Raw genomic sequence first — 22,562 nt, forward strand, 5'->3', positions numbered from 1 at the left:
AAAAAAAAAAAGAAAAAAAAACCCGTCAGAAAAAGACAAGATTGTGGGGACCCCTGTATCACCCACATCCTGAGATGCTTCCAGAGGGAAAGCGTCTTAAAGGATCCTTGTCTGTGGCTCTTACCAGCCTCACTGTCTGGATCTTTTGGGCCAACCCGAAAGGCAGTGCACACAGCACCATGTGTCCTGCACGAATCCATAGGCTGACCAGACCGTTTTCCGAATTGCCGTGTGCTTCTCTCTGAACTCGTGGAGCTGAAGAAGCACATCACCTCACCGCTTCCGACAGAATGGATGCTCCATGGCCAGCTTGAATCAGCATTAATTATACCAAATGGCACAGGTCTGAGAAGATGGGTCAGAGCTGTCAGTATAAGCAGCCTGTGTGTTCGGTCTGTGCAACGATAAATGTTTACTGGACGGTACTAGGAATGAGGTGTCTCTCTATACACTGGGAGCAGAGGGATAAACAAGGAATGAAATGACTGCCCACAGGAGTTTGCACATAGTGAGGAGTACACATATAACAGACAGACAACAAAACAAACAGTGCAGCTCTTCAGACATAACAGTTTGACAGGGACTGCATGGAATCTGCTTTCTTCAAAGTTAGTTCTGAATAACAAGAAGTAGAGAGAAAGGGAAAAGCATGAGCGAGAGAGAGAGAGAGACAGAGACAGAGACAGAGACAGAGAGAGACAGAGAGACGGAGACAGAGAGAAAACCAGTAAGTATACTGTCACTGAAGCAGAAATAAACTTGGCACATTAAAGAAACAGTGGCTGGAGAACACAGGGGTGGGGGTGGGGAGGGCAGGAGTGACTGGCATGACCTTGGAGAGCAGAACCCTCATGTGACTGTAAGTGCACTGGGTGTTACTGAGGTGCTCTGGGAAAGGGAAGGTAAAATTGTTCTTAGAGGCATTTTAAGAGGAGCCGTTGGTAACCAGGCTCCACTCTTTCTGTGTGGAGATCCCTGTGTGTCTACCTTCCTGCCATGGTCCAGGGAAGAGGAACGGCTTTTGTGGGCATCTGGCCTGCTCAGCTGTGTGGTGGTTTGTGTAAGCCTTCAGGGGAGAGAGATGTCCTTGTTAACAGAGTGGCTTCCTTGAGGGAAGAAGCCACACACTTGGCATTGACCAACTTCTCCTCAGCCAAGGTTCTTTCAGTTTGGAGTAACAAACAATACAGTTGGAGGAAGTCAAAGGCCACTGATTGGCATTGGTCATTACAGGGGTAAATCTTGCCTCCTCGGGGACTCTATGTCAAGACACTCTCTGTCACTGGAGCCTCCCCCATTCTGTAGTCCTCATATTGGTTTTATTCTCTATTGTCCTAGGAGAATCTTCTCCCAAATGGAGTCACTGCCTGTACTGGCTAGTTTTATGTGTCAACTTGACACAGGCTGGAGTTATCACAGAAGGGAGCTTCAGTTGGGGAAGTGCCTCCATGAGGTCCAGCTGTGGGGCATTTTCTCAATTAGTGATCAAGGGGGTAGAGCCCCTTGTGGGTGGTGCCATCCCTGGGCTGGAGGTCTTGGGCTCTATAAGAGAGCAGGCTGAGCAACCCAGGAGAAGCAAGCCAGTAAAGAGCATCCCTTCATGGCCTCTGCATCAGCTCCTGCTTCCTGACCTGCTTGAGTTCCAGTCCTGACTTCCTTTGGTGATGAACAGCCATGTGGAAGTAAGCCAAATAAACCCTTTCCTCCCCAACTTGTTTCTTGGTCATGATGTTGTGCAGGAATAGAAACCCTGGCTAATACACTGCCCTTGCCTTTGAAAGCCCCACATTTTGGAATCAATTCACATTCCAAGTTACCTCCATGGCTGATTATTACTGCAATCTGAACAGGGTGCCCCAAGTCAAGGCCTCAAATGAGCCGAGCCCTCACCTCACCATTGTGGAACATCTTCGTGGGATTCACTGCTCTGTATGTATGTTAAGCTCTATCCAGGGTTACCTAGATACTCTGAGGAACTGCAGGGCTCTCCTCTATACATTTCTCTGAGACCCTGGGATTCCACCTCAGCTGATCAGCAGGAAGACTGGCCTGCTGAAAGATCTCCCTGGTAGGGCCGTGCAATGTTTTCCTCTCGGACCTCATGGGCTCGGAATGGTGCCAGCATGCTAATGCAGGGTCTTCTTAGCTCCCTCCTGTTCAGAAGAGCTCAGGCTGCACTGACCCTAGGCTACATGGTCTGTGGAGGCCTGAGCAGCCCTCCTCACCTCTGAGTTCTGATTGTGTTGGGCACTATTGTCCTGCCCTGCCCTAAACTGTGTCTGGCTCCTCCAAAGGTTCCAGATCCTTGTCCCTGAAGGCCAACAGGCCATTCCAACTCCTGATTGACGTCCTTTCCGGCTCATGACTGATGTGCTGGCTTCGTGTCCTCATTCCAGATGGGTGACGCTCTGAATGACTGTGCTGTAGCCCCATCTCGCTCACATGGATGAGGCCCACTCCACTTGCATCTTTCTGCTGGATTGTCACATGTCTCTGCTCCCTCTGCCATCCTCACAGTGTGACAAGCCTTATACACAAAGACTGGCTAGTTCATTTTTAAGGAGGTGCCATTGAAAGAAACCATTCATCTACTCAGATGGACTGTGAAATATTGCCAGTATTTTATTGTTGCTCCTGGAGACTTAGAAGAGGAGTCTATGCACATACTCCTTTGAAGTTAGCTGATGGTTGCAGCTGCTCCAGCTCGCTGTGCCTCCGAAGGCTTAACCCTGTTAAAGTGGCCCCTAACCCACGAGGCATGTGGCTTGGCTTCATTTTGCTCCTTCCTCCGAGTACTTACTGTCTGTAATTTTGATAAAATCTGAAGCCTGCATTCCAGAAATGCATGGGTGCTAGTGCCTAGAGTATAACCTGTCTAGTTTATATAATTTTACTTACCATGAAAAAGGAAAGAACTGAAGACTGCATAACTTTTTTTAAAAAATTTAATTTATATTGAAGTAATATTTTTAAATGCATTGGCTTCAATTAAATATATAGTTAGGACTAAGTGTCACCCATTTCCTTTTTATTTTGTGATCTGGCTACTAAGAATACTAGGGTGGAGATGGAGCTCTGCATGTATGATGGAGGGTCCCATACCCAGCACCAGAGAGAGGGGAGGGGAGGGAAGGGAGGAAGGAGAAGGGAAAAGGATGTCAGAGAGGAGGGGGGAGAAGAGGGGAGGATAGGGAAAGAGGGAGAACAGGGAAGGCAGATGGAGGGAAGGGGAGAAGAGGGTGGGGAGGGAGGGGAGAAAGAGGAGGGGAGAGGATGTCAGAGAGGAGGGGAAAGGAAAGGAGGGGAGGGAAGAAAGGAGAAGAGGGGAAGGAAGGAAAAAGGAAGAGGAGAACAGATAGTAGAGGAGGAGAGGAAGAGAGAAAAAGGAAAACTTGCTTTCACACGCAGAGTTGAGAGTATATATAGTTATAAGGTACAGTGCCTGTCAGATCGGTGAAGCTGCTCTCTGCTCTGACTGATGATGTCCTTTCTGGATCATGACGTCTCCCTGGATCCTTCCTCTACAGTTTCCTAATCCTGCAATTTTTTTCTTCAGAAACACAGCCGCTCTGGTCACCGGCCTGGAAGGAGTGATTCTCCTCAGGTGGGCGCATCGATAGCAAAGGCAATCACGGGCAGTGTCACCAATGTGTGTCCCACCATTTGGTTTAAAGTACATTATTTTAACAACTGATTTCGTCTCAGTCGAAATCACCACCATAAAGCTTTCCTACACACAAAACAAGATGGAATTGGTGTGTAGGGAGACAATCCTTTTCTTCCCTCTGAATCTCTGGCAAGTCCAGATTTGACTCCACGGGATTTTACATTGATGAGGAAGTCCACACTCATATCTTAACTGACACAACTCATTCGAGACCTTAGCAGCAAACACTGATTTCCTGCTGTGTTTCCTTTCCTTTGATAAATTCCTTTCTAGTCCGCCATCACCGCCATCCTAGGAGACTCTCTTTTTCTCTCCCCTCTATGAAACCCTCCTGAACCATAAAGGCTAAGCTGCCAGGACTTCTCCCCACAAATATGCCTGGGAGTTGGAGAACCCAGCCCACAGCACTCGACAAATCCTTCTGATAAGGTCGTTTGGGAGTACAAGAAGAGGATTTTGTTCTAAGCTTTGAAATATTTCTTATCTGATAATCTTTTGAATCTGTTTTCGTGTGGGATTGGAAAGCCATGCACACCGATAGCTATCGGGAAGCGGATGTCTAAGCTCTCACATGTGTTCCCTGAACGTGTGTGTTGGAGACAGCCTGTGGTTCATGGGCGGAGGAGGATCTTGAGATGGGTGGTCACCCTCCAAGGCTATCAGAGGGAGGGATTTTACTCTGGAGGTTCTGTAGTCAAAGGTTTAAAAACAAACTACATCATCAACCCGTGGGCTTCAATACCAGAAATGAACTGGAGAGCTTCCTCTAACCCCTAGCCCTCTCTCACTGTGAGGGCTTTCTGTCCGTAATGCCGTATGCCTTGCTTTGCACACGAGAGCACACACTTACATGTAAGCGTGTATTAGTCTCTGTTGTAGTTTTATACAGCCCGTGTTTCAGACAGTTGCTTGCTCATGTTCTCTGAGGAAGAGGAAGTAGGGTGTTGTGGAATCGACTGGGATCTTGGAAATTAATGCTGATATTTGGTAAGCCATTTCCTCTGTGTCTAATTCATGCTTTTCTGGATAAATGTCAAAATTGCAGCTCTCAGCAGAGCAGAAAGTGTGTGTGCATGCACGCGCGTATGCGTGGATGAACAAGTGCACATGTTTATTTGTGTGCACATGTACACTTGTGTGCACACCTATATGCTTCTGCATGTGGATGCCAGAGGTGGATGCTGGGTATAAAGATACTCACTCTCCCTCTTATTTTTGAATATCAATTCTCTCACTGAACCTTGAGCTCACTGACTGGATAGACTAGCTGGCCCAAAAGCTGCAGGAAGGCTCCTGTCTGCCCACCTGACCCCCACCAGTGATGGGGTTGCAGGTGTGTTTTGCTATACTCAGTATTTTACCTGGACGCTGGGGACCTCAGATCCTCAGGCTTGCACGCTGAGCACCACATTGGTGGAGCCATCTCCTTAGAACATCAGCTTCTGAGTTCTTAGTTAGCTTTCTGAGAGGCTTATTTTTGAGTGAGGGACCTTCTTAATGTAGACACGCCACGCCCACCTCATCTCTGGAATGTGTGGGCGTGTGCAAACAGGTTTCTCTGTTTGGCTCAGAAAGCCCCGCTTTCTTTTCTCCTTGGGGCTGAAGTTTCTGTGGGAGATTAAGGCTTGAATGGAGTGGGAACTGCCCAAGCCACTTGGAAGCTTCTGTTGAGTTACAGACACAGCCAAAGTTAGAGACAGTCTATAGGCGTCTGGCTCCTGCCTGAGGCCAGCCGCACTTGCTAAGGAGATCCCAGGCCCAGCCCTCAGAGTGCTCCTTATCAACCAAGTGTGACACATGGCTGCATATTCCTAAGGGTCCCCTGGTGGGCCTCCCAGCAGCATGTGCAGCCTGTTCCAAGCCTCATGCTTGGGAGGTTGGGGGGGGCTCCTAATCACTTTAGATAAGCTGGCCCTGTTCTAAAGGGGCCTGTGGAGTTCTGGCTGCACACTGCACACCCAGGAGAGGAACAGAGGCCAACTCCTACAAATTAGAGATCCACTCTCCTTGGCTACTGTGCTCCAGAGGGAAGCGCCTTCTCACACCTCTCTGTGCCTAAGAGTTGGGGCTGACTGGCATGCTAACTAGTAAATGGATCCTACCATTCACCTGCAACCCACAGGTTCCAGATCTGACCTTCAAGAATTGTCTTGAAACGCAATTGGTGCAGATCCGCAAGCTGACCCTGTCTGCAGGGTGGCCTGGCACTGCGGGGTTAGGGGTGGGTACCTATTGAAGGATCATGGATGCCAATGATGGTTGGGTGAGGTCCCCTTCTTGTGCCACTTCTGACATTAAATATCTGCGTGCTGCCTGGCTTTCTTTAAGGGCAGCTGTGAGAGGATTTCCATAATGGGAAGGAAAACAGAGGCGGAGCCCAGCAGTGAGCCTCTGTATTAAAAGGACTTTTATCATGACTTTGTCTGGAAGCCAGAATAAAAGCTGCCCTGAGCTGCCGGCAGTGACTGGAGGGTTGGGGGAGGGGCGTTTCCTTTGAAGTCTGGTGGTCAGTATCTGCCAGTTGTGGGGGAAAAAACCCATCTTGCCGCACTGAAGGGCAAAGCTATTATTTAGAAGGGAGAGACCCAAATTCTGTGTTAGCTGATGCACAGGACAGAAACTTTTATATTCCAGGAAGGAGAGCAATTTGTCTAATGTCAGGTTTGCCGACTCCTTTTAGAATAATGATTTTTTTAAAGATTTATTTATTTTATCTTATGTATATGAATACACACTGTAGCTGTACAGATAGTTGTGAGCCTTCATCTGGCTGTTGGGAATTGACTTTTAGGACCTCTGCTCACTCTGGTCAACCCCGCTCATTCTGGTCGGCCCTGCTTGGTCCAGTAGACCCCACTTGCTCAGTCCCTGCTCGCTCTGGCCCAAAGATTATTTATTATTATAAATAAGTACACTGTAGCTGTCTTCAGATGCACCAGTAGAGGGCATCAGATCTCATTACGGGTGGTTGTGAACCACCATGTGGTAGCTGGGATTTGAACTCAGGACCTCCGGAAGAGCAGTCAGTGCTCTTACCCACTGAGCCATTCACCAGCCCTAGAATAATGATTTTTAAAGAATTATCCCCTACCCCATTAAGGGTGTGAATTGAACACAGGGCCTGGAGCATATAGGGAGCTCTCTACCATAACACCTTTAATGACACCAGTTGGCATGCTTCAAGGCTGGCAGGCCACTCCCTGGTGGTTGCTGGCCTCCTCTGCAGAACATCAAGGTCTGTCAGGCCCTGCCTGCCATTCCAAGGCTTCCCAGCCATGTTAGGTCTGCCTTCTACCTCAATGGTACAGGACCAGGGGTGTCCAAGGCAGCTGCTGTATACGCAGCCAAGCAGGTGTGTGTGTGTGTGTGTGTGTGTGTGTGTTTGTGTGTGTGTGTGTGTGTGTGTGCACGCGTGCGTGTGTTCAGGATCAGCAATGTCAGTGGGGCTACACCCTGCCCTCATGGTCCTAAGTTGAATGGGAAGGAGGCATGCAGGGAAAGCGAGGAGAGGGCATAGGGCCTTGTGAGGAAAAAGTTAGATGCTGTGTTGTTAAGAAATCCCATGAGGGCTCTTAAAAAGCAAGCAAGTTTGGTCAAGATGGAGAAGACGGAAGATCAAGGGTGGGTTGTGGGAAATGAAGGCATGAGTCACTCAGCTGGGTTGGAGAGTGGGGGAGTATTTGAGGGAAATCTAGGGCAGGGAGAGCAAAGGCCTTGCTGGGGGAGTCTTGCCATGGGTGGGAAAGGGCTAGAGGCCACCTGGTGCTCAAGGGCATTGAGATAGCAGATATATGGGGGTTGTGGCTGTCTAGGTGTGGCTGCGCACTAGAATCACCAGTGAACTTCCAAACCAAATGAGCCTCAATGGTGCCCACAGGTGGGCAGATGCTGCTCTCAGCTATCTATCGAAGCTAAAGTCTGGATCTCGTGGGACTAGAGAGTAGAACTGTAGTTACCAGAAGCTGGGAGGACCAGGAGGAGAAAGGTCTAAGAAAGGAAGGCTAATAGGTCCAGAGATGGAGTCGAGTGGGAGAGGTGACTTCTACTGTTCTATGTCACAGCCAGACTAATGGTGGTCAACAGTTAAGGATAGTTTCAAAGTGGCTAGCTAGCAGAGATTTCCTTTAGTGTTACCAACTGGCCTAGTCAGATGTTCATTGTTGTGACAGAATGACCTGATATAAGCAACAAAGGATATAGGATTTATTTGGGCTCCTGTTTTTAGGGCTCTCAGTCCAGAGCCCTTGACTGGTGATTCTGAGCTCACAATAAGGCAGAACCTAGCATGTGGCAGTGACTGACTGGAGCGCTTGACAGAGGCCATGCCTCGCCTTAGGCAGATAAGATGCAGGAGTGGAGAAGGGGCTGGAGACCAGGTATAACTTTAAAAGTTTGTCTCTTGGGGCCTACTTCCTCCAGCTTGACCCCACCTCCTAAGTTCTCACCACCAACTAGAGATCAACCATTCCATGCATGAGCCTTAGGGAGACAGGGTTCGTATTCAACCCAGAACGCCAACACAAAGAAATGAGTCATGTTCCAGGTTATAGATAAGGCAGCCAGCCTTATCTGATACCACGCTGTGTACGTGTCCTGAAATATTGCACGGCATCCACTAAGTGTGCCCAACTGTGCGTCTGCTTGGTTTTTAAGGATTCTAGATTAGTCCGTCCAGGGTATGTCGCAGGGTGTCGGGTATCTTAAACTTCCCAAACATCAGTGACCCTGAAGTGAAGGCAGAACTGATCACCACACACTTATTAAGGATTCCAATTCAAAGGATAGGGTAGCTCCAGAGAGTACCAGAGATGCTACAGTTCTGGGGTGTAGACCATTAGTGAGATGCTACAGTTCTGGGGTGTAGACCATTAATGAGATGCTACAGTTCTGGGGTGTAGACCATTAGTGAGATGCTACAGTTCTGGGGTGTAGACCATTAGTGAGATGCTATAATTCTGGGGTGTAGACCATTAGTGAGATGCTACAGTTCTGGGGTGTAGACCATTAGCGAAAAAGCAAGAGACTGCGCCCCAGCCACTGCTGAGCGCAATCAAACTGATCTACGTAGAGAGGACAAAATGAGGAAAACTTTGGGGATGTTTGGGGATGCTGGCCTCAGCTAAGAGAGGGCTATTTCAGTCACATGTGGCCCCAATACTTCCAGGATAAATAGGGACTCTGCAACAGTACAACACCCCGTGAAGGTCTACAGGAAGATCTTTCAGGGCATATGTGTAGACCTTACCAGAACCAATTTCCAAATCCTCTGTGGGTTTGCCTAGGGTGCTCCTCCTCTCATATGGCACACCATTCCCCACTTCTCTTTTCACTTTAATGAAAGCAAGACTTCTTTGTAAACCACACACTGTAAGCATTGTACCGGAATCCCCAGTGAAGGCAGTGAGACAGCACAGGCTCCAAGACCCCTGGGAGAAGCAGGCAAAGTGTGTGCCTGGTTCGATGGAAGCAGCCCCTAGTAAGACACATAGACTTGACTTGCTCCCTGGACCTAGGCTAAGGCAGGTAGTAACAAGCTCATTTGGATTAAATTGAAGTCCTACTGTTCTCACTCAAAGAAGTCTGGGCTAGTGTCACAGTGCAGGCTGGCGGCACACTGAAGTCACTCAATAGTGGCCCACATCTACCAAGCTGTGTGGACCAGTCCTTGTGCTAATCCCTGCTCATTTGCACAACAGCCTGTAGGTTCCATTATTACTTCTGATTACAGAGAATACTCACGTGTAAGAGAGCAATTACTTGCCCAAGCCTGGGCAGAGATGGACTTGAAATAGAGCAGAGATCTTTTTCATAATTATATGAACCAAATTTACATCTCCAATATTCAGACAAAAAAAAAATAAAGTATGTACACATTCAACATAATGCCCTAACATTTTTAGGCAATGGTTTAAATATATAATAATAAATCTTTACATATAAGCTTTAAAATGCACAAGAAGGTCAATTCTTTGAGGAGGTTTATAAACAATGTATTTGGAGATTGCTGACTCTGAGCCAAACAGCCCTGACTAAGACTCTTGGCTCAGTCCCTGTGCAGTGCTGGCCAAGTCCCGCCCTTTCTGAGGCTCAGCCCCTCATCTGCAAAAATGAAGACACGTGCCTTTTCAGCAAGGTCGTCAGAAAGATCAGATGAGATATCCCAAGAAGGGGCCTGGCGTGTGGCCCACTCCTCTGAATGGTAAGAGTCATTGACATAGTTGGCATCTTGGAAACCCTGCTGGCACAGGAGGGGATGCATTTTAATGATCACCCTCCCTCTTTGCTAAGAGCTATGGTTCCCAGACTTGTTCCCATAGAAATCTCATGGGGAGTAAGTAGGAACATGGCGCACCTACGCTCCACGTCTCTCACCATCTTTTGCTTTCAAACTTACTCAAAGAAAACCTCAAGGCATACCTTTTCCAAAGACCGTAGGCCCACAGTGGCTTTCTCCTTCCATCATGCCAAGTAGTTCATGAATAAAAAAAAAAAAAAAAGGGCTGGTGATGAATTCTGGGAATGGGGCACGCATTCCCCTACCCTCACCAATCTGGTGATCTAGTAAGGAGAATAGACATGCCACTGGTTGCCATGGTGACAGTAGACCAACAGGGCCAATGGAAGAAGGCCAGAGAAGGGTGCCTACCAGGTTATGGTTGGCAACACCAATGTCCTAGAGAAAGAGTTGTCTAAGCTAAACTGTAGTGGGCAAGTGGAAGTCAGGCTGGATTCTGAAAATAGAAGATTCTCCTAACATTAGCTGTAGAGGTGCATGTTTACTGGTCTTGAATTTGATGTCACATATTTCCTTGTGTTCCTAGACAATGACACACATCTGGCAAACATAGAGTATCTTCAGAAGTTTCATGTGTACTATCCTAGGTGCTTGATTATGCAGTACCACAGCTAACGTGTTGGTAAGCATTTGTTGGTTGTTAAGTTTAAGAGGAAGGGAGGCCTCTTGCAAACCCCTGGGCTTTCCTTGTATCTTCTCTGGGCTTACATAGCACTGCATGGAACCCAGTCTAGCCAGACAGGGGCTACCAGTACCCTACCTTCTGGCTCCTCAGGCATGAATCCCTAGGAGGCAATATTCTGAAATGTATGTTCACATGTGGTTCCAACATCAGGACTTATTTGGGAGCAATTGGCCCGAAAGAAGAATATTTGGCCACTGATCCCTGGGCTGGGGCTCTGGGCTGGTGATGGTAAACATAATGATGTGACTTGTCTCAGCCTGCATCTGCTGTCCCAGAGAGGAACAGAGTCATCAGTAGGGATAAGAAGGCAGGATTGTCCGTTCATACTTGCTTGGTCCTAGCAAGTCAGATCTAGTCACTCAGCTGACAGCCTCAGCTTTTCTTGCTGCCCCAAAGTGACCTTTACCCTTTGCCAATCCGTCCCTTTCCCCCCTCTCTCTCTGGCTCACACCCTGCAGGGTAATCTCTTCAAACCCACAAAATTAACAGATTCAGGGAAACAGCTTTATTCACCAACAAGTAAAGCCAACTGGGACTGGACATCACTCTTTTTAAGACCCAGAATGGAGACCTTCCGTGACCTTCCAGAATCTTCTATTGGTGGCATGTTCCTGGAAAGCCACAAGCCTGAGAACACAAAGCTAATTCTTATACTACCAAACCATTGGAATCTCATGGTTGGCTCCAGAGGATTGGCGGTACCACCTAACTTCCCATTCCTCTGCTGAAGAAGGTCACATAACTCAAACCAATCTGGTTTTTTTTTTTTTTTTTCCAGTTTCCAACCCTCAGTGCTGATTCTCCCTGTGGTTTATGACAGAAGAAGTTGCTCAATGACTGAGAATCCAGAGGAGACTTGAAACCTAGGGGAGAACCCAAGCACAACATGGAAGTCTGGGCTCAGCTAACTTGGCTTTAAGACTTCAAGCCACACGTGAAGAATTTGGGTCACAGACCCAAGGTGTTCAAGGTTCTTTGAGGCCTTGCCTCAAAGAAGGAGGTCAAACGCTTCCAGATCCAAGCCAGATCCAACCACTTCTATAGGATCTCTTTCATGAAAAAAAGGTCTAACTGTCCCTGCTAGGTCCTTTTGCGTGCCTGCCTGTGGCCTCAGTCACTTGATTCTCTCTCCTGCATGTGGTTGACTTTTGTAAGGATCCATAGCTGGGAATAACCTTCTCTTGCTTCTTCCCTTCTGGACCATAGAACAGACAAGCATTTCATCTATAGGAAGTACAGGGTCTGAGCTAATGATTTCTAGGGTGCCATTTCTACCATAAGAAGTTTCACTCCCATCTAGCCTCTGCTGCGACCCTTGCTTAGGACCACTTAGAAGCATTCTGTGGTCTTCTTTTGGAGGAGACATCTTGGTCCACAGTCTTGGTGGCTTGATGTCATCTACTCTGAGGTCTTTGCCAGGTAAACATTCAACGTGGGCCAAAGCCTCCAGCCAAGTGAAGCCTCTGAAATAAAAACACACAGGCCAGGCTGCTGGGACCAGTAGCCGCATGCTGCTAGCTGGGGAAAGGACTTCCATTCGTTATTGTCCCAGAGCTGACACCATGCCAATCTGCACATCTGGAATCGATTAGAAAGAGAAAGCATGAAAGCCCGGGTCTCATGACCCTACTGCCTTGCATTCTCTTTAACTCTCTGGTTAGAAGTAGTAACTTGGGTCTCCACAGTAAGTATAGAGACTAAAGAAAAAAATAACTCACAATGACACAACATCATAATTCCGGGGCAGGAGGCGGTCAGTGGGCTTTGTATCTAAATAAACACTTGTTTCAGGTTGCACATCATGCTTACTTACTTTAATCACTGCGCCAAGTCTTAGTGAGCCCAGCCTTGAGATTGTGTCCTTCCCAAGCTTGGCAGACTCTGCCGCATCGTCCCAAGGGCTCAGTAGAGAATCTACACGTATTGGATTTGGTCAGAGAGAGAAAGAGAGAGAGAGAGAGAGAGAGAGAGAGAGAGAGAGAGAGAGAGAAAGCGCCTGGTGTTTGCAGATCCTAAAGGCATCCACTTGTTGCCCTTCCTTGTCTCCTTGAAACTGCAAGCAACCAGAACGTTCAGCGGGAGCCTGAATAGCACTGATACACGATGCTGGTTGATGCTCCTGCAGATGCCATGAGGACCCTCAATTCTCAGGGCCTCCTTTGGGGCTTCTGGTGTTTGGAAATGTGGCCCAAAGAAGAATGAAAACGATCTACCTTTGAGAAGACGGAAGGAATCAAGCCTCACCATGTTGAAATAATGCTATACCATGGAGAGGAGGGTCGAAGATGACTTAGTGTAAAAGGTCAGGACAGCATTGTTTGGCCAGTTGGAACTAGTGCATTTAAACATGACTTCTTCGCGCTCTTCTGAGTCTCCCAAATTATCAAGTACTAACAGGAACCAGAAAGCCAGCCGAATAGCTGTCTAGAGTTTCTGCCAGAGGACTTGCAGGCTACCTTGCTGACACATCTTCCCTCTCATTCAGATGATGAATCACCTCTTCTGGGAAGAGTCTGGGACCCCTGCCCCCCCTCCCTGCCCACACCAGCTGTATGGCGTGGCGTGTGGTTGGCACTTCCCTCAGGAGCCGCTTTTGCATAGAGCCTTGTATTAGGCGCTGATTTCACTGTGTGTGTGTGTGTGTGTGTCTGGCTCCCTATGGGCTGAGCACCTCCCGCCAGTCGTGACTCACTCAGTTCTGTCTGGAAGTGAGTGCGGCCCACTACAGGCTAGCTATGGAGAGAGCTCAGACAGACCGAAGACCCCACCAAGGCCTGCTCTCTGGAGTATGCTGACTTCTGAAAACTGCCAGAACTTCTTTTTTCCCCAAAGGACTGACTAATAATAGGATCAACTCAGCCCCTAATGTGGCCATTACATTAGAAAAGAAGTAACTTTTGTTGTTGCAAGACTTTGATGTCCTAAATGTTAAACAAGGCTACTAGTTTAACTAATTCGAATCCGTGGAACATATTGGTCAGTAAAGAAACAAAGTATTTAAAGTCCTTTCTTTCAGCGTGCCTAGCCACCCCTTCACTGCAACGCTGCACTTCTTTTTTCACTTCTGGTGCTTTATAGAAGGGCTGACTGCTTCTTCCTGGGTAGGAAGGAGTCCATCTCCCGAGGGAGGGAACTGCACTAGGAACACCAGCTCTGCCTTGCCACAGTTAGACAGGGAGTTGCTTCAATGTAGAAGGTTAAGGAGGGGTCTAGACAGTCTGAGCAGGAAGCAGACTGGCCGCTGCCAAGGTGTACTCAGGAGTCCCTGGGGGCTGGGGAGATTGCTCTGTGGGTAAAGGCACTCACCACTAGGTCTGAAGGCCTGAGTCCCACCTGACTTCCATCCTTAGAACTGACATGGTAGCAAGAGAGAAATGACTCTTGGAAGTTGTCCTCTAACCTGGACATGTAGCCTGTGTCAAGCACATGCGCATCAATCAATCAATCAATCAATCAATCAATCAAAACTAAAAGAATCCCTTATAGACTGAGGCAATAAAGTTTGGTCTGGGGCCTAGATGCCGGATGTGAGGACTAGGAAATATCCCCTCCAAGAGGCTCCAGTATTCAGAAAGTGAAATATTAGTTGTAAGTTACCTAGGTGTCCACGCAGATGCTAGGGCTGTACTTCAGACCTCAAAAATAAAGGTCCCCTTTGTGCTCAAATGAGTGTCTGTTTCCTTGCTGCACTCCTAGAGATTGAGCCCGGGGCCTCACACTTGCTAGACGAGCTCTCCGCCACCAACCTGCATCCCCAACCAGCACAGTTGTGCTTTTTTGTTGTTGTTGTTGAAATTCTAAAGGCTTCCTCAGAGTTAGCACCTGCGATAGGATTGTCTGGAGAGAGCAGAGAGTCCTAGCCAGGGCCCAACAGTGTAGCCGGCTGACTAGCGTCCCCTCTGATGAGCCTTGGAGGCAGCATCCCAGAGAGACTTACCATGTCATAGATAAGAAAGGTTCTTGCATGCTAGGAGTGGAGAGGTCTGCTGGTGAGCTCTGTCATTTGTTTTGAGACCCAGTCTCTCACTGTGTAGCCCTGCCAGGCCTGGAACTTGCTATGTGAGGTCTACCTGCCTCTGAGGCTAGGCAGGCAATACCAATTCAAAGGACCTTAACTTTGAGGTAAATCTGAACTTTGGCCCAGGGCCCTCTGCACTCTGCAGAAGAGAACACCAGGCTACCACTTTACTCACCCAAGCTGCCTTTTTACCAGAGAGGATTAGGGAGGCTAGCAGGGGTGGAGGAGAAGGGTAGAATGGGGGGAGGTTGCTGACTGAAAAAAAAGCAAAGAAAAAGGTAGGGTTTCAGAAGCTATGTAGCTACCCTACATACATCTTCGAACAATTCCTCCAGGAATACACCTGACTGGGACATTGTGGGATAGAAGGAAAGACAGACAGACACACAGGAAAGCTGGGATCAGGTGGGCGGGGCTCTCTGATGGAGAAACAGCAGCATCCTGGAATCTTGGTGTGTTTGTTGTATGCAGTCAAACACATACAAGGCAGGGTTATTGCATACAGTTGAAATTAGAGGCAGGTTTAGCTAAGGTCTGTAGGAGCCATTTCTGTGGGCTCTAGGCATAAGCATCTAGAGAGGGACATCTATGGTGAACATTTTCTGCACATACTGTGCACATTCACACTCGGAGCCACCAGGAAGGCTTTTCTATCCTCTTGAGCTTCATGGGGAGAGAGGGCCTTTCCCATTTCCCCAAGAATCTGATGCTATAGGGCCTTGACAATGGACACCCATCACACATTCACACAGGGTTTCACACACTTGGGGTTTCTTCTACTCCCTACCAGCCACAGCTTGCATGGTGGTTTGGGGGACGGCAGGCTGGGGGTGGGGCTCTTCACATGCTGACTCTGCTTTCTGAGCTCTGTGGTCACTCTGGCAAGTTCCTGTGAGTCTCCCAGCCTTGACTTCTTTGTGTGTGGAGTTGTGAAGACAATAGTACTCGATCCAAAGGATTCTCTCAAAGGTGGACAGCTTCATGACTTGGGCAATCCACTGACAGGTCAGCACTCCATGTGTGTGCATGCGTGCCCCTTTCTGATGTTTCTCTTCTGATTCTTTCTGACATCAGGGCTGGCAAGATGGCTCAGCGGGTAAGAGCATTGACTGCTCTTCAGAAGGTCCTGAGTTCAAATCCCAGCAACCACATGGTGCCTCACAACTAGCCGTAATGAGATCTGACACCCTCTTCTGGTGCATCTAAAGATAGCTACTGTGTACTTATTAATGATTCTTCCTGACATCATTCTCAGACGTGGTGTCTCTACTTAACCCAGCCTTGGATGCTGTCTTCCTGGCTGGGCCTTAAATGGATGGGGTTAATGGAGGATTGAGGGCAGCCCAGGGTTGGTATCATATAATCCTCTGTCTGAGAATTCTGTTCGTTCATGGCTGGGCAAAAGTGCTTCTCTTGGCAATGTCATGTTTCAGAATGTTGAAAAGCAGTGGCAGAATCTTGCGGGCCTCACCTCACCATCCTTTAACCTCCACATATCACCTTCTATGGCATGGGCTCAGATATCTGAGGTGTTCTGGGGAGGGGTGCTAACCAGGAGAAGAGCATCCTTACGGATTTTTGACTCAGTTATTAGGATGGATGCTGCAGGACCAGCAGTCACCTTTGCCCTGGTCTGCGGTCTTCCTTTCCCCTTCGACTTTGACACAACGTTGCAATTGAGGAAGTAGAAAGTTACCTCCTCTTGGTTTTGAGGGCCAGCCAGAGCGTTGGCATGTGACTTTGGGAACACCTGTCTGGGACTCTCACACCTTCATGATTACATGGGATATTTCCAGTGGGTGTAGGATAGTGTTCCTTTGAGCCGTTCAGAGTTGTAGCCTGACCCAGAAGCCACACATGACCGTGTAGTCCCTAGACATCCCTAGTGGCCTCTCCCAAAGAAGTCTCTCTCTAGCCCAGACCTCTGAGTTGGTAAAAGCAAGAATGATTTAGGTAAGACCATTCAAAACTCAGCAGGCCAGCCCACCAGTGGACCGTAAGTATCAAGTTGTTTCCATGGTGTCTTGTAATGGAGTATATAAAAGGACCATGGGACAAACACACAGGCTGCCTTCCAAGGCAGACTTCTACCCTCAAAATGAGAGGCTCTTTCAAGTGGGCGGACCCAGGAAAGGGAGCCACATTAAAGGCCCCAGCAAAGAAAAGTTAAGTAATTTGCCTGAGCAAAACTTGTAAAGGTAACGTTGGCTATGGAAGTGCCAATATGTATGCACAAGGCAAAAAGGAGCTGTGACGCTGTGTGAGAGGAGGAGACAAGGAGTGTGGCCTGCAGGAGCTGGCTGCTCATGGTGTACATGGGCAAGCCAATGAGGGAAATCAAGGGGAGTGATTCTGAAGGGGGCTTGGGTGTCAGGTGTATAAAAGGAGAGACATATATCATGAGCTCCTTGCTATAGGTACTATGGATGGATTCTCCACCAATCTAGTTTTTTTTTTCCCCCATATTTGCCATGCTTTCTGTAATAAATCTGAGTTCCTTTCTTTGTATGTTGAAAGAAAAAAAATCAACAGAGCAGTCTGGATTTTCTTCCATAAACTTCCTTCCATAGTAGCTGTCAGAAGTGTCTAGGAGAGTGGTGTTTGATAGGTTGGGAGAGAGAGGAGATGCCAAGAAGGATGGATGAGGGGCCAGGGTAGAAGATGGTGTTCTGGAGCTGTCTGTGGGTCAATAAGAGGAGCAGCAACAGAAATCTAGGTGTACAAGGGTTAGAGAGAGATAAGAAACTATGAAGGAAGGTTTGGAAAGAACATTTATGTTGGTAACGGAGGGCATACCGGAATCAGAAGTAGAGGAGAGGCCAACCTGTATGAGGGGTTTCCAGCCTTGAGTGGTGCCATCAGCAAGGATATCAAAAAGATGTGTGGGCCAGAGAGCTGTGTGAGTTCCTGACTCCAAAATGCACAGCCACCTGGTACTGTCTAGCTCTCTGGACTGTTGCCCACCTTGGAGAAAAAGATGCACAGCCAGGGAAGCAGCGAAATGGTGTGGTTAAGCCTGGTCCCACAAGCCAGCCAACCACCGTCCTTGGGCATCCTTCTACAGAGGGAGGTATTTGTGGTTAGGCAGTTCAAGCAACCCCAAGAATTCCCTGGGTTCTTCTCAGAGATTTCAGCTGAGCCAAATCAATGAAGGTCTCTTATGAAAAATCAATTTCCCTGGAAAACAAATTTGGGTTCTAACCAGCAAGTAGCATTTGGCAAACTCTCATGAAGAAAACCAGTGTTTGGAGACTGGAAAAAACAGCAAGTCATTGAACAGAGCAAACCTGGAGCCTTGTGCCACTCGGGGCAAAACCTGGGAGCCTAGTGCTGCTTCAGAGCTGGGACAGCTGCTATTTCCATCATCTGGGAAGTTCAAAGCTGTGGCTTTGTCTTAAGATCCAACTGTCACAAATCTTGGTCTGTCCTAGCCTCCCTTGGAGCCTTGGAAGTGGGTAAGGATGGTATGGAGGGAAGAAGATGACTTGAAGCCCAATTTTCTGTCCCTGTTCATTGTGTAGGGGTCACTCTCAACAAGAAGGCCCAGAAGAAAAGCCACTTGGTAGTCATACCTTGATGATCATCCACATTGGGAGCTAGCCTCAACATGAGCTGAGATTTCCTGGGGTAAATCTTCCACTATATCCCTTTTGGGTCATTTGACTTATACCTTATCCTCACCTGAAGGTTACCCATCTAAGATGAGCCCATAGGCCAGGGCTTCTATGGAACATCACCAAGGGATCCTGTCAAAATGTGGAACCTGACTCCATGGGTCTTCAGAGGGCCACATTTCTAAGGCATTTTCCAGTGGCATGGATGCTGCTTTCCTCATGACACATCCGGAGTAGCAAGGCTGTGGGAGAGCTCTAGAAAGTCAGCTCCCACCCAGATCCATAGTCAGCCCCTAAGTGAAGCAAACAGGGCTGCTGCTTCTTGCCTGTGTGCCTCACACAAACGGGAGCCCTGCACTGCGTGACAAAGGAAACATGCTCATTGAACTTGGAAATCTCATGCCAAACATGCCTTCCTGTTCCTTCTAGGTTGCACACGGGGCAGGCTGGAGGGGCTGAGTGTCCTCTGGAAAAGCTTGACCATTTCGCTTGATGCTCAAGCATCACCAGGAACTTGGGGGTGGGAAGATCGCAGCCTGAGCTGGCTTGATGCCCGCCCTCTCGCCCATAAACACAGGATCCCATGCAAACAGCTCATTGGAAACACTGGCGTGTCTTTTGCTGCTGAAGGACCATGGTCTGCAGTCTGAAGTTGTTTTCAAATGACTCTTGGTGAGCTTGATTGTGCCACTATACACAAAGCAGCTATTTTCCTAAAGTACCTTGTAAAGGTCTAGTAATTATTGTTCCAAACAAGCCTCATTTTCTCTTGTTTAGATTTTCTAACGTGGAAAGAAAGGGAAAAAAAGCTTTTCAAATGAAAGGTCTGTGTTCTGCCCTGGTGGCTCCAGGTCACGGGGCTGGAGGGCCTCCCCACCCAGCAACATCACCGTTTTTTGAAGCAGCAGCTACTACCATGGGGGGTATGTTTACATTACTGCCTTTTATGGTTTGGGGCAGTGTGGAGCTTGTGGTGGAATTTTTAAAAATATCTAAACAGTAACTGAAGCATTACTGTGATCTCCTTACTGAGCTCATGGAAAAACTCTACTCATTCGAATGTTAGTTTTATGGAGAGGGGAGTGAGGATGGGTGAGATCACTAACTAGCCTCGCTCAGACCCTGTTCCATCTCTCGGGAGATGGGGGTGCTGGACTGGGAGGTGAAAAGTGTGCCTCCCAGACTCTTCCCCAAGTTAGCACAGCCGCTTCTCCTGGCCTCAGGGGAGGCTCTCTGGGATAGGGCCCGCACTTGACTCGCTCCGGGTGTTTTCCAGCACCCTAGACCAGGCACTCATTGGATTCAGAGATGCAGCTTGCTTTCTAGCAGAACAGATGCTATTTAGATGTGCTCTGTGTGCAGTCTTTCTCTCTGTTCCTCCATCAAGCCATCCTTTCTCGAACTGCATCTCAGTTATCAGCATCCTTTGAGGGAAGCCTTCCTTTCTCAAACTGCGTCTCAGTTATCAGCATCCTTTGAGGGAAGCCTTCCTTTCTCAAACTGCGTCTCAGTTATCAGCATCCTTTGAGGGACTACTCTTTGCTTGCACCTTCCCTGCAGCAAATCATTAAATGCCTCTTTGCTCCATGTCCCCTCATTAAAGAATGGCTTCCAGGTCTGAATCTCCACCTTTTATCCTTCCCTCGAGCCCTGGATTGGGCTGTCTGTGGACATTCCACTGAGATGAATCATGTGTACCTTAAACTCATCAGGTCCCAAGCTACTCATCCGTCCCTGGCAAAAGACACCCACCTCCATGCCCTTCTTATGAAAAACAGCAGCAGCAGCTACCACCATGCCCAGAACTCAAACACCGTATGAGTCCCGGATGCTTCTTTGTACACCATGGTGTACTAGTCGCTTTTCTCACTGCAGGGACAAGGCTTAACAAGAAGCAGTTCATGGAGAGGAGGACTTACCTCCGCTCACAGTTCAGAGAATGCAGTCCATGTGGCTGCGAAGGCAAGTAGCAGGAGGCCACTTGTTCACACCTCTCTGGGTTGCCAGGCAGAACATGAGGATGTTCACACTCGCCTTATTCTCTCTCCCCCTCCCCTGCCTCCTTTTATTCAACCCACGACCCCATCCCATGGCATGACGCCACCCATTCTTCAAGACAAGTCCTTTACCTCTCTCTGGGCTACTGTTTTTCAGAAACACCATTCAGTGCTGAGCTGCACTGATGCCCCCCGGGCATTTGGCAGCCCAAGCCTGTGGGTAATCAAGGTGAACCAGCCCCTGTAGCTTGTATGTTCCCTTGAGACTATTGTCTTCTGGACATATCTCCATCCTTTCTCCACCTCCACCACAGTCGCTCAAGCTCCTTTGTGGTCCCCTCCTGCTCACTCACCCCTCCTGCCGCCTGCTCAGGACACCAACTGGGCCATTTGCTTGCTATCATTGACAGGATTCTTAGCTTGGAGCCCCATACACTGCTGTCTTCTGCTCTATTCTCCACCCAGCATGCTTTTGCTCAACTGGATAGCTTGGGTCCTCTCAACCCAAGGAGGATTCCTTTTGCCTGGACAAATCCTGTTCAGCCTTCAGATGTAAAAGTGGCCGCTACCAGACTGTGCGGAGCCAGGTGCCTACTCTGGACTCCTAAGGCCCCAGCTGCCTTAGGAGATCAAGGCTAGGCCCATGATCTCCCAGTTCTGGGAGCTCATCTCTAGGGCTAGGAGAACCAAGTAAGGAGCTGGTGATTAACAGATGCTAGGGCGAATTCTCATCTCCCTACCCTGTGACTGTTGGCATATTTCAAGCAAACGCATCCAGGGCATGGTTCTTAGCTGATTTGTCTCATTGCAGCATCTACCTGGCACTCACGGATTCTTACCAAAGCCAGGTGAGGGATTCCTGAATGCCAAGGTGTGAGCCCCACCCTTCCCCACTTTTCTACCTTCTGTCAACTGGAAGATCTGCTCCTCCTCTCCGGTGTGTCAGCAGGGCTGATGTGTCTGGACCGCAGAGGCCCGTGTGACAAACCTAAGAGTGTGGGAGTCAGCACAGACCCTTTGGCTTCCTCCAGTCTGACAGGGAGGTAGGTATCTTCGGGTTCCAGGCATGAACACCTAAAGTGAAACTTGAGGACGCTTTCCTTTGGACCCCGCACTTTGTGCGAAGTGGGAGGATGTGTGTGAGCTGGGCGGTGCAGGAGGGCGCGGGTGCTTAGTAGTGGCGTGGTCTGGGAGGCGCCGGCTGCCCTTCCCCTCCCTCGATTGCTCCCTCCCTCCCTCCGGCTACTAAACCCAGCGCGCTGCCCCACCGCTCTCACTTCTCCAGCTCCGCCCGCGCCTGCTTTCATCGTGGGTCCGCGCGTGCTTCAGCTCCATGGCGCTCCTCGTGCGGCTGCTGACCCTCGCTCTGGCACTGTCTCTGGGCCCTGCCGGGACCCTGGCAGGCCCCGCCAAGTCACCCTACCAGCTAGTGCTGCAGCATAGCCGGCTCAGGGGCCGCCAGCACGGGTAAGTCCCAGCCGCTCTGTGGTGGGAGGTGCAAGCACAGGTCGCTGAGCTGCCAGTGCGCTAAGCTGGGGACATTCTACCTGGCCAGGGGTGCAAGGGACAAAGCCAGAAGGAAAATCAGCCATTGCATAGAGAGACCAAACCTGCGTGGAGGGAGGGACTGTGGGTTGATGAGATGCGGGGACACAGTGGAATGCTTTGTGGCAAAGGGTTGGGGGCACTGGCCAGTGACCACAGAGTCAGACAAAAGTACATGAAACATCCCAGGGGACTTCCAGTCTCCTTTCTTGATTCTAGGTAGAAAGGGGCGTTGGTAGCTCTCAACACGCAGAATCACCATCACCCTGAGACAGTACCCACCAAAGAGGGCAAACCCAGGCAGATCACTGTCCGTTGATTCCAGGAGTGAGACTAGTCATACCTGGTGGCCGGACCCTAGGTGCCCACCATACCTGTGCTTGCTCTGGTATTGCTCTGCACCCAAACAACACCAACAGTGCTTGGTGACCACAGATGTAGAGCAGGAGACCTCACCACCCTTTCTTTATACATGCTAGACAGATTGAGAAACCGAGTCTTGAGAGGGTACCAGCTTGCCCTGCAGTATGTCCTGGAGTCAGGACTAGAATCTGTCTTACAGCGACAGCCAGCTTTGTAAGTGGTGCTTCAGGTATTTCTCCGGGATGCTGTAGGTTTTCGGAGCCATACTCTGGCCAAGGCTTTGCTCTGATGAAGATCCTGGCATGGTGTTTCTACACACAACCGGGTCATGCCTGCTTCAAACACAGCCTGGTTTTGCTGTTTGTCCAGTCTACTAGA

At 48.9% G+C, this 22,562-nt stretch overlaps 1 protein-coding gene across 1 annotated transcript in view; it reads left to right on the plus strand.

Annotated features, from left to right (window-relative positions):
• Positions 1–21,219: 21,219 nt before the first annotated feature.
• Positions 21,220–22,562, plus strand: part of Tgfbi (transforming growth factor beta induced) — a 32,956-nt gene continuing 31,613 nt past the window's right edge. The window contains exons 1-2 of the mRNA XM_031358633.1: positions 21,220–21,319; positions 21,562–21,743. Coding sequence (XP_031214493.1) covers positions 21,610–21,743 — 134 coding nt within the window. The 5' untranslated portion in view covers positions 21,220–21,319; positions 21,562–21,609. The remainder of the gene's footprint in view (positions 21,320–21,561; positions 21,744–22,562) is intronic.

This window comes from Mastomys coucha, unplaced genomic scaffold (assembly GCF_008632895.1).
Source record: "Mastomys coucha isolate ucsf_1 unplaced genomic scaffold, UCSF_Mcou_1 pScaffold7, whole genome shotgun sequence".
NCBI classification, from domain to species: domain Eukaryota; kingdom Metazoa; phylum Chordata; class Mammalia; order Rodentia; family Muridae; genus Mastomys; species Mastomys coucha.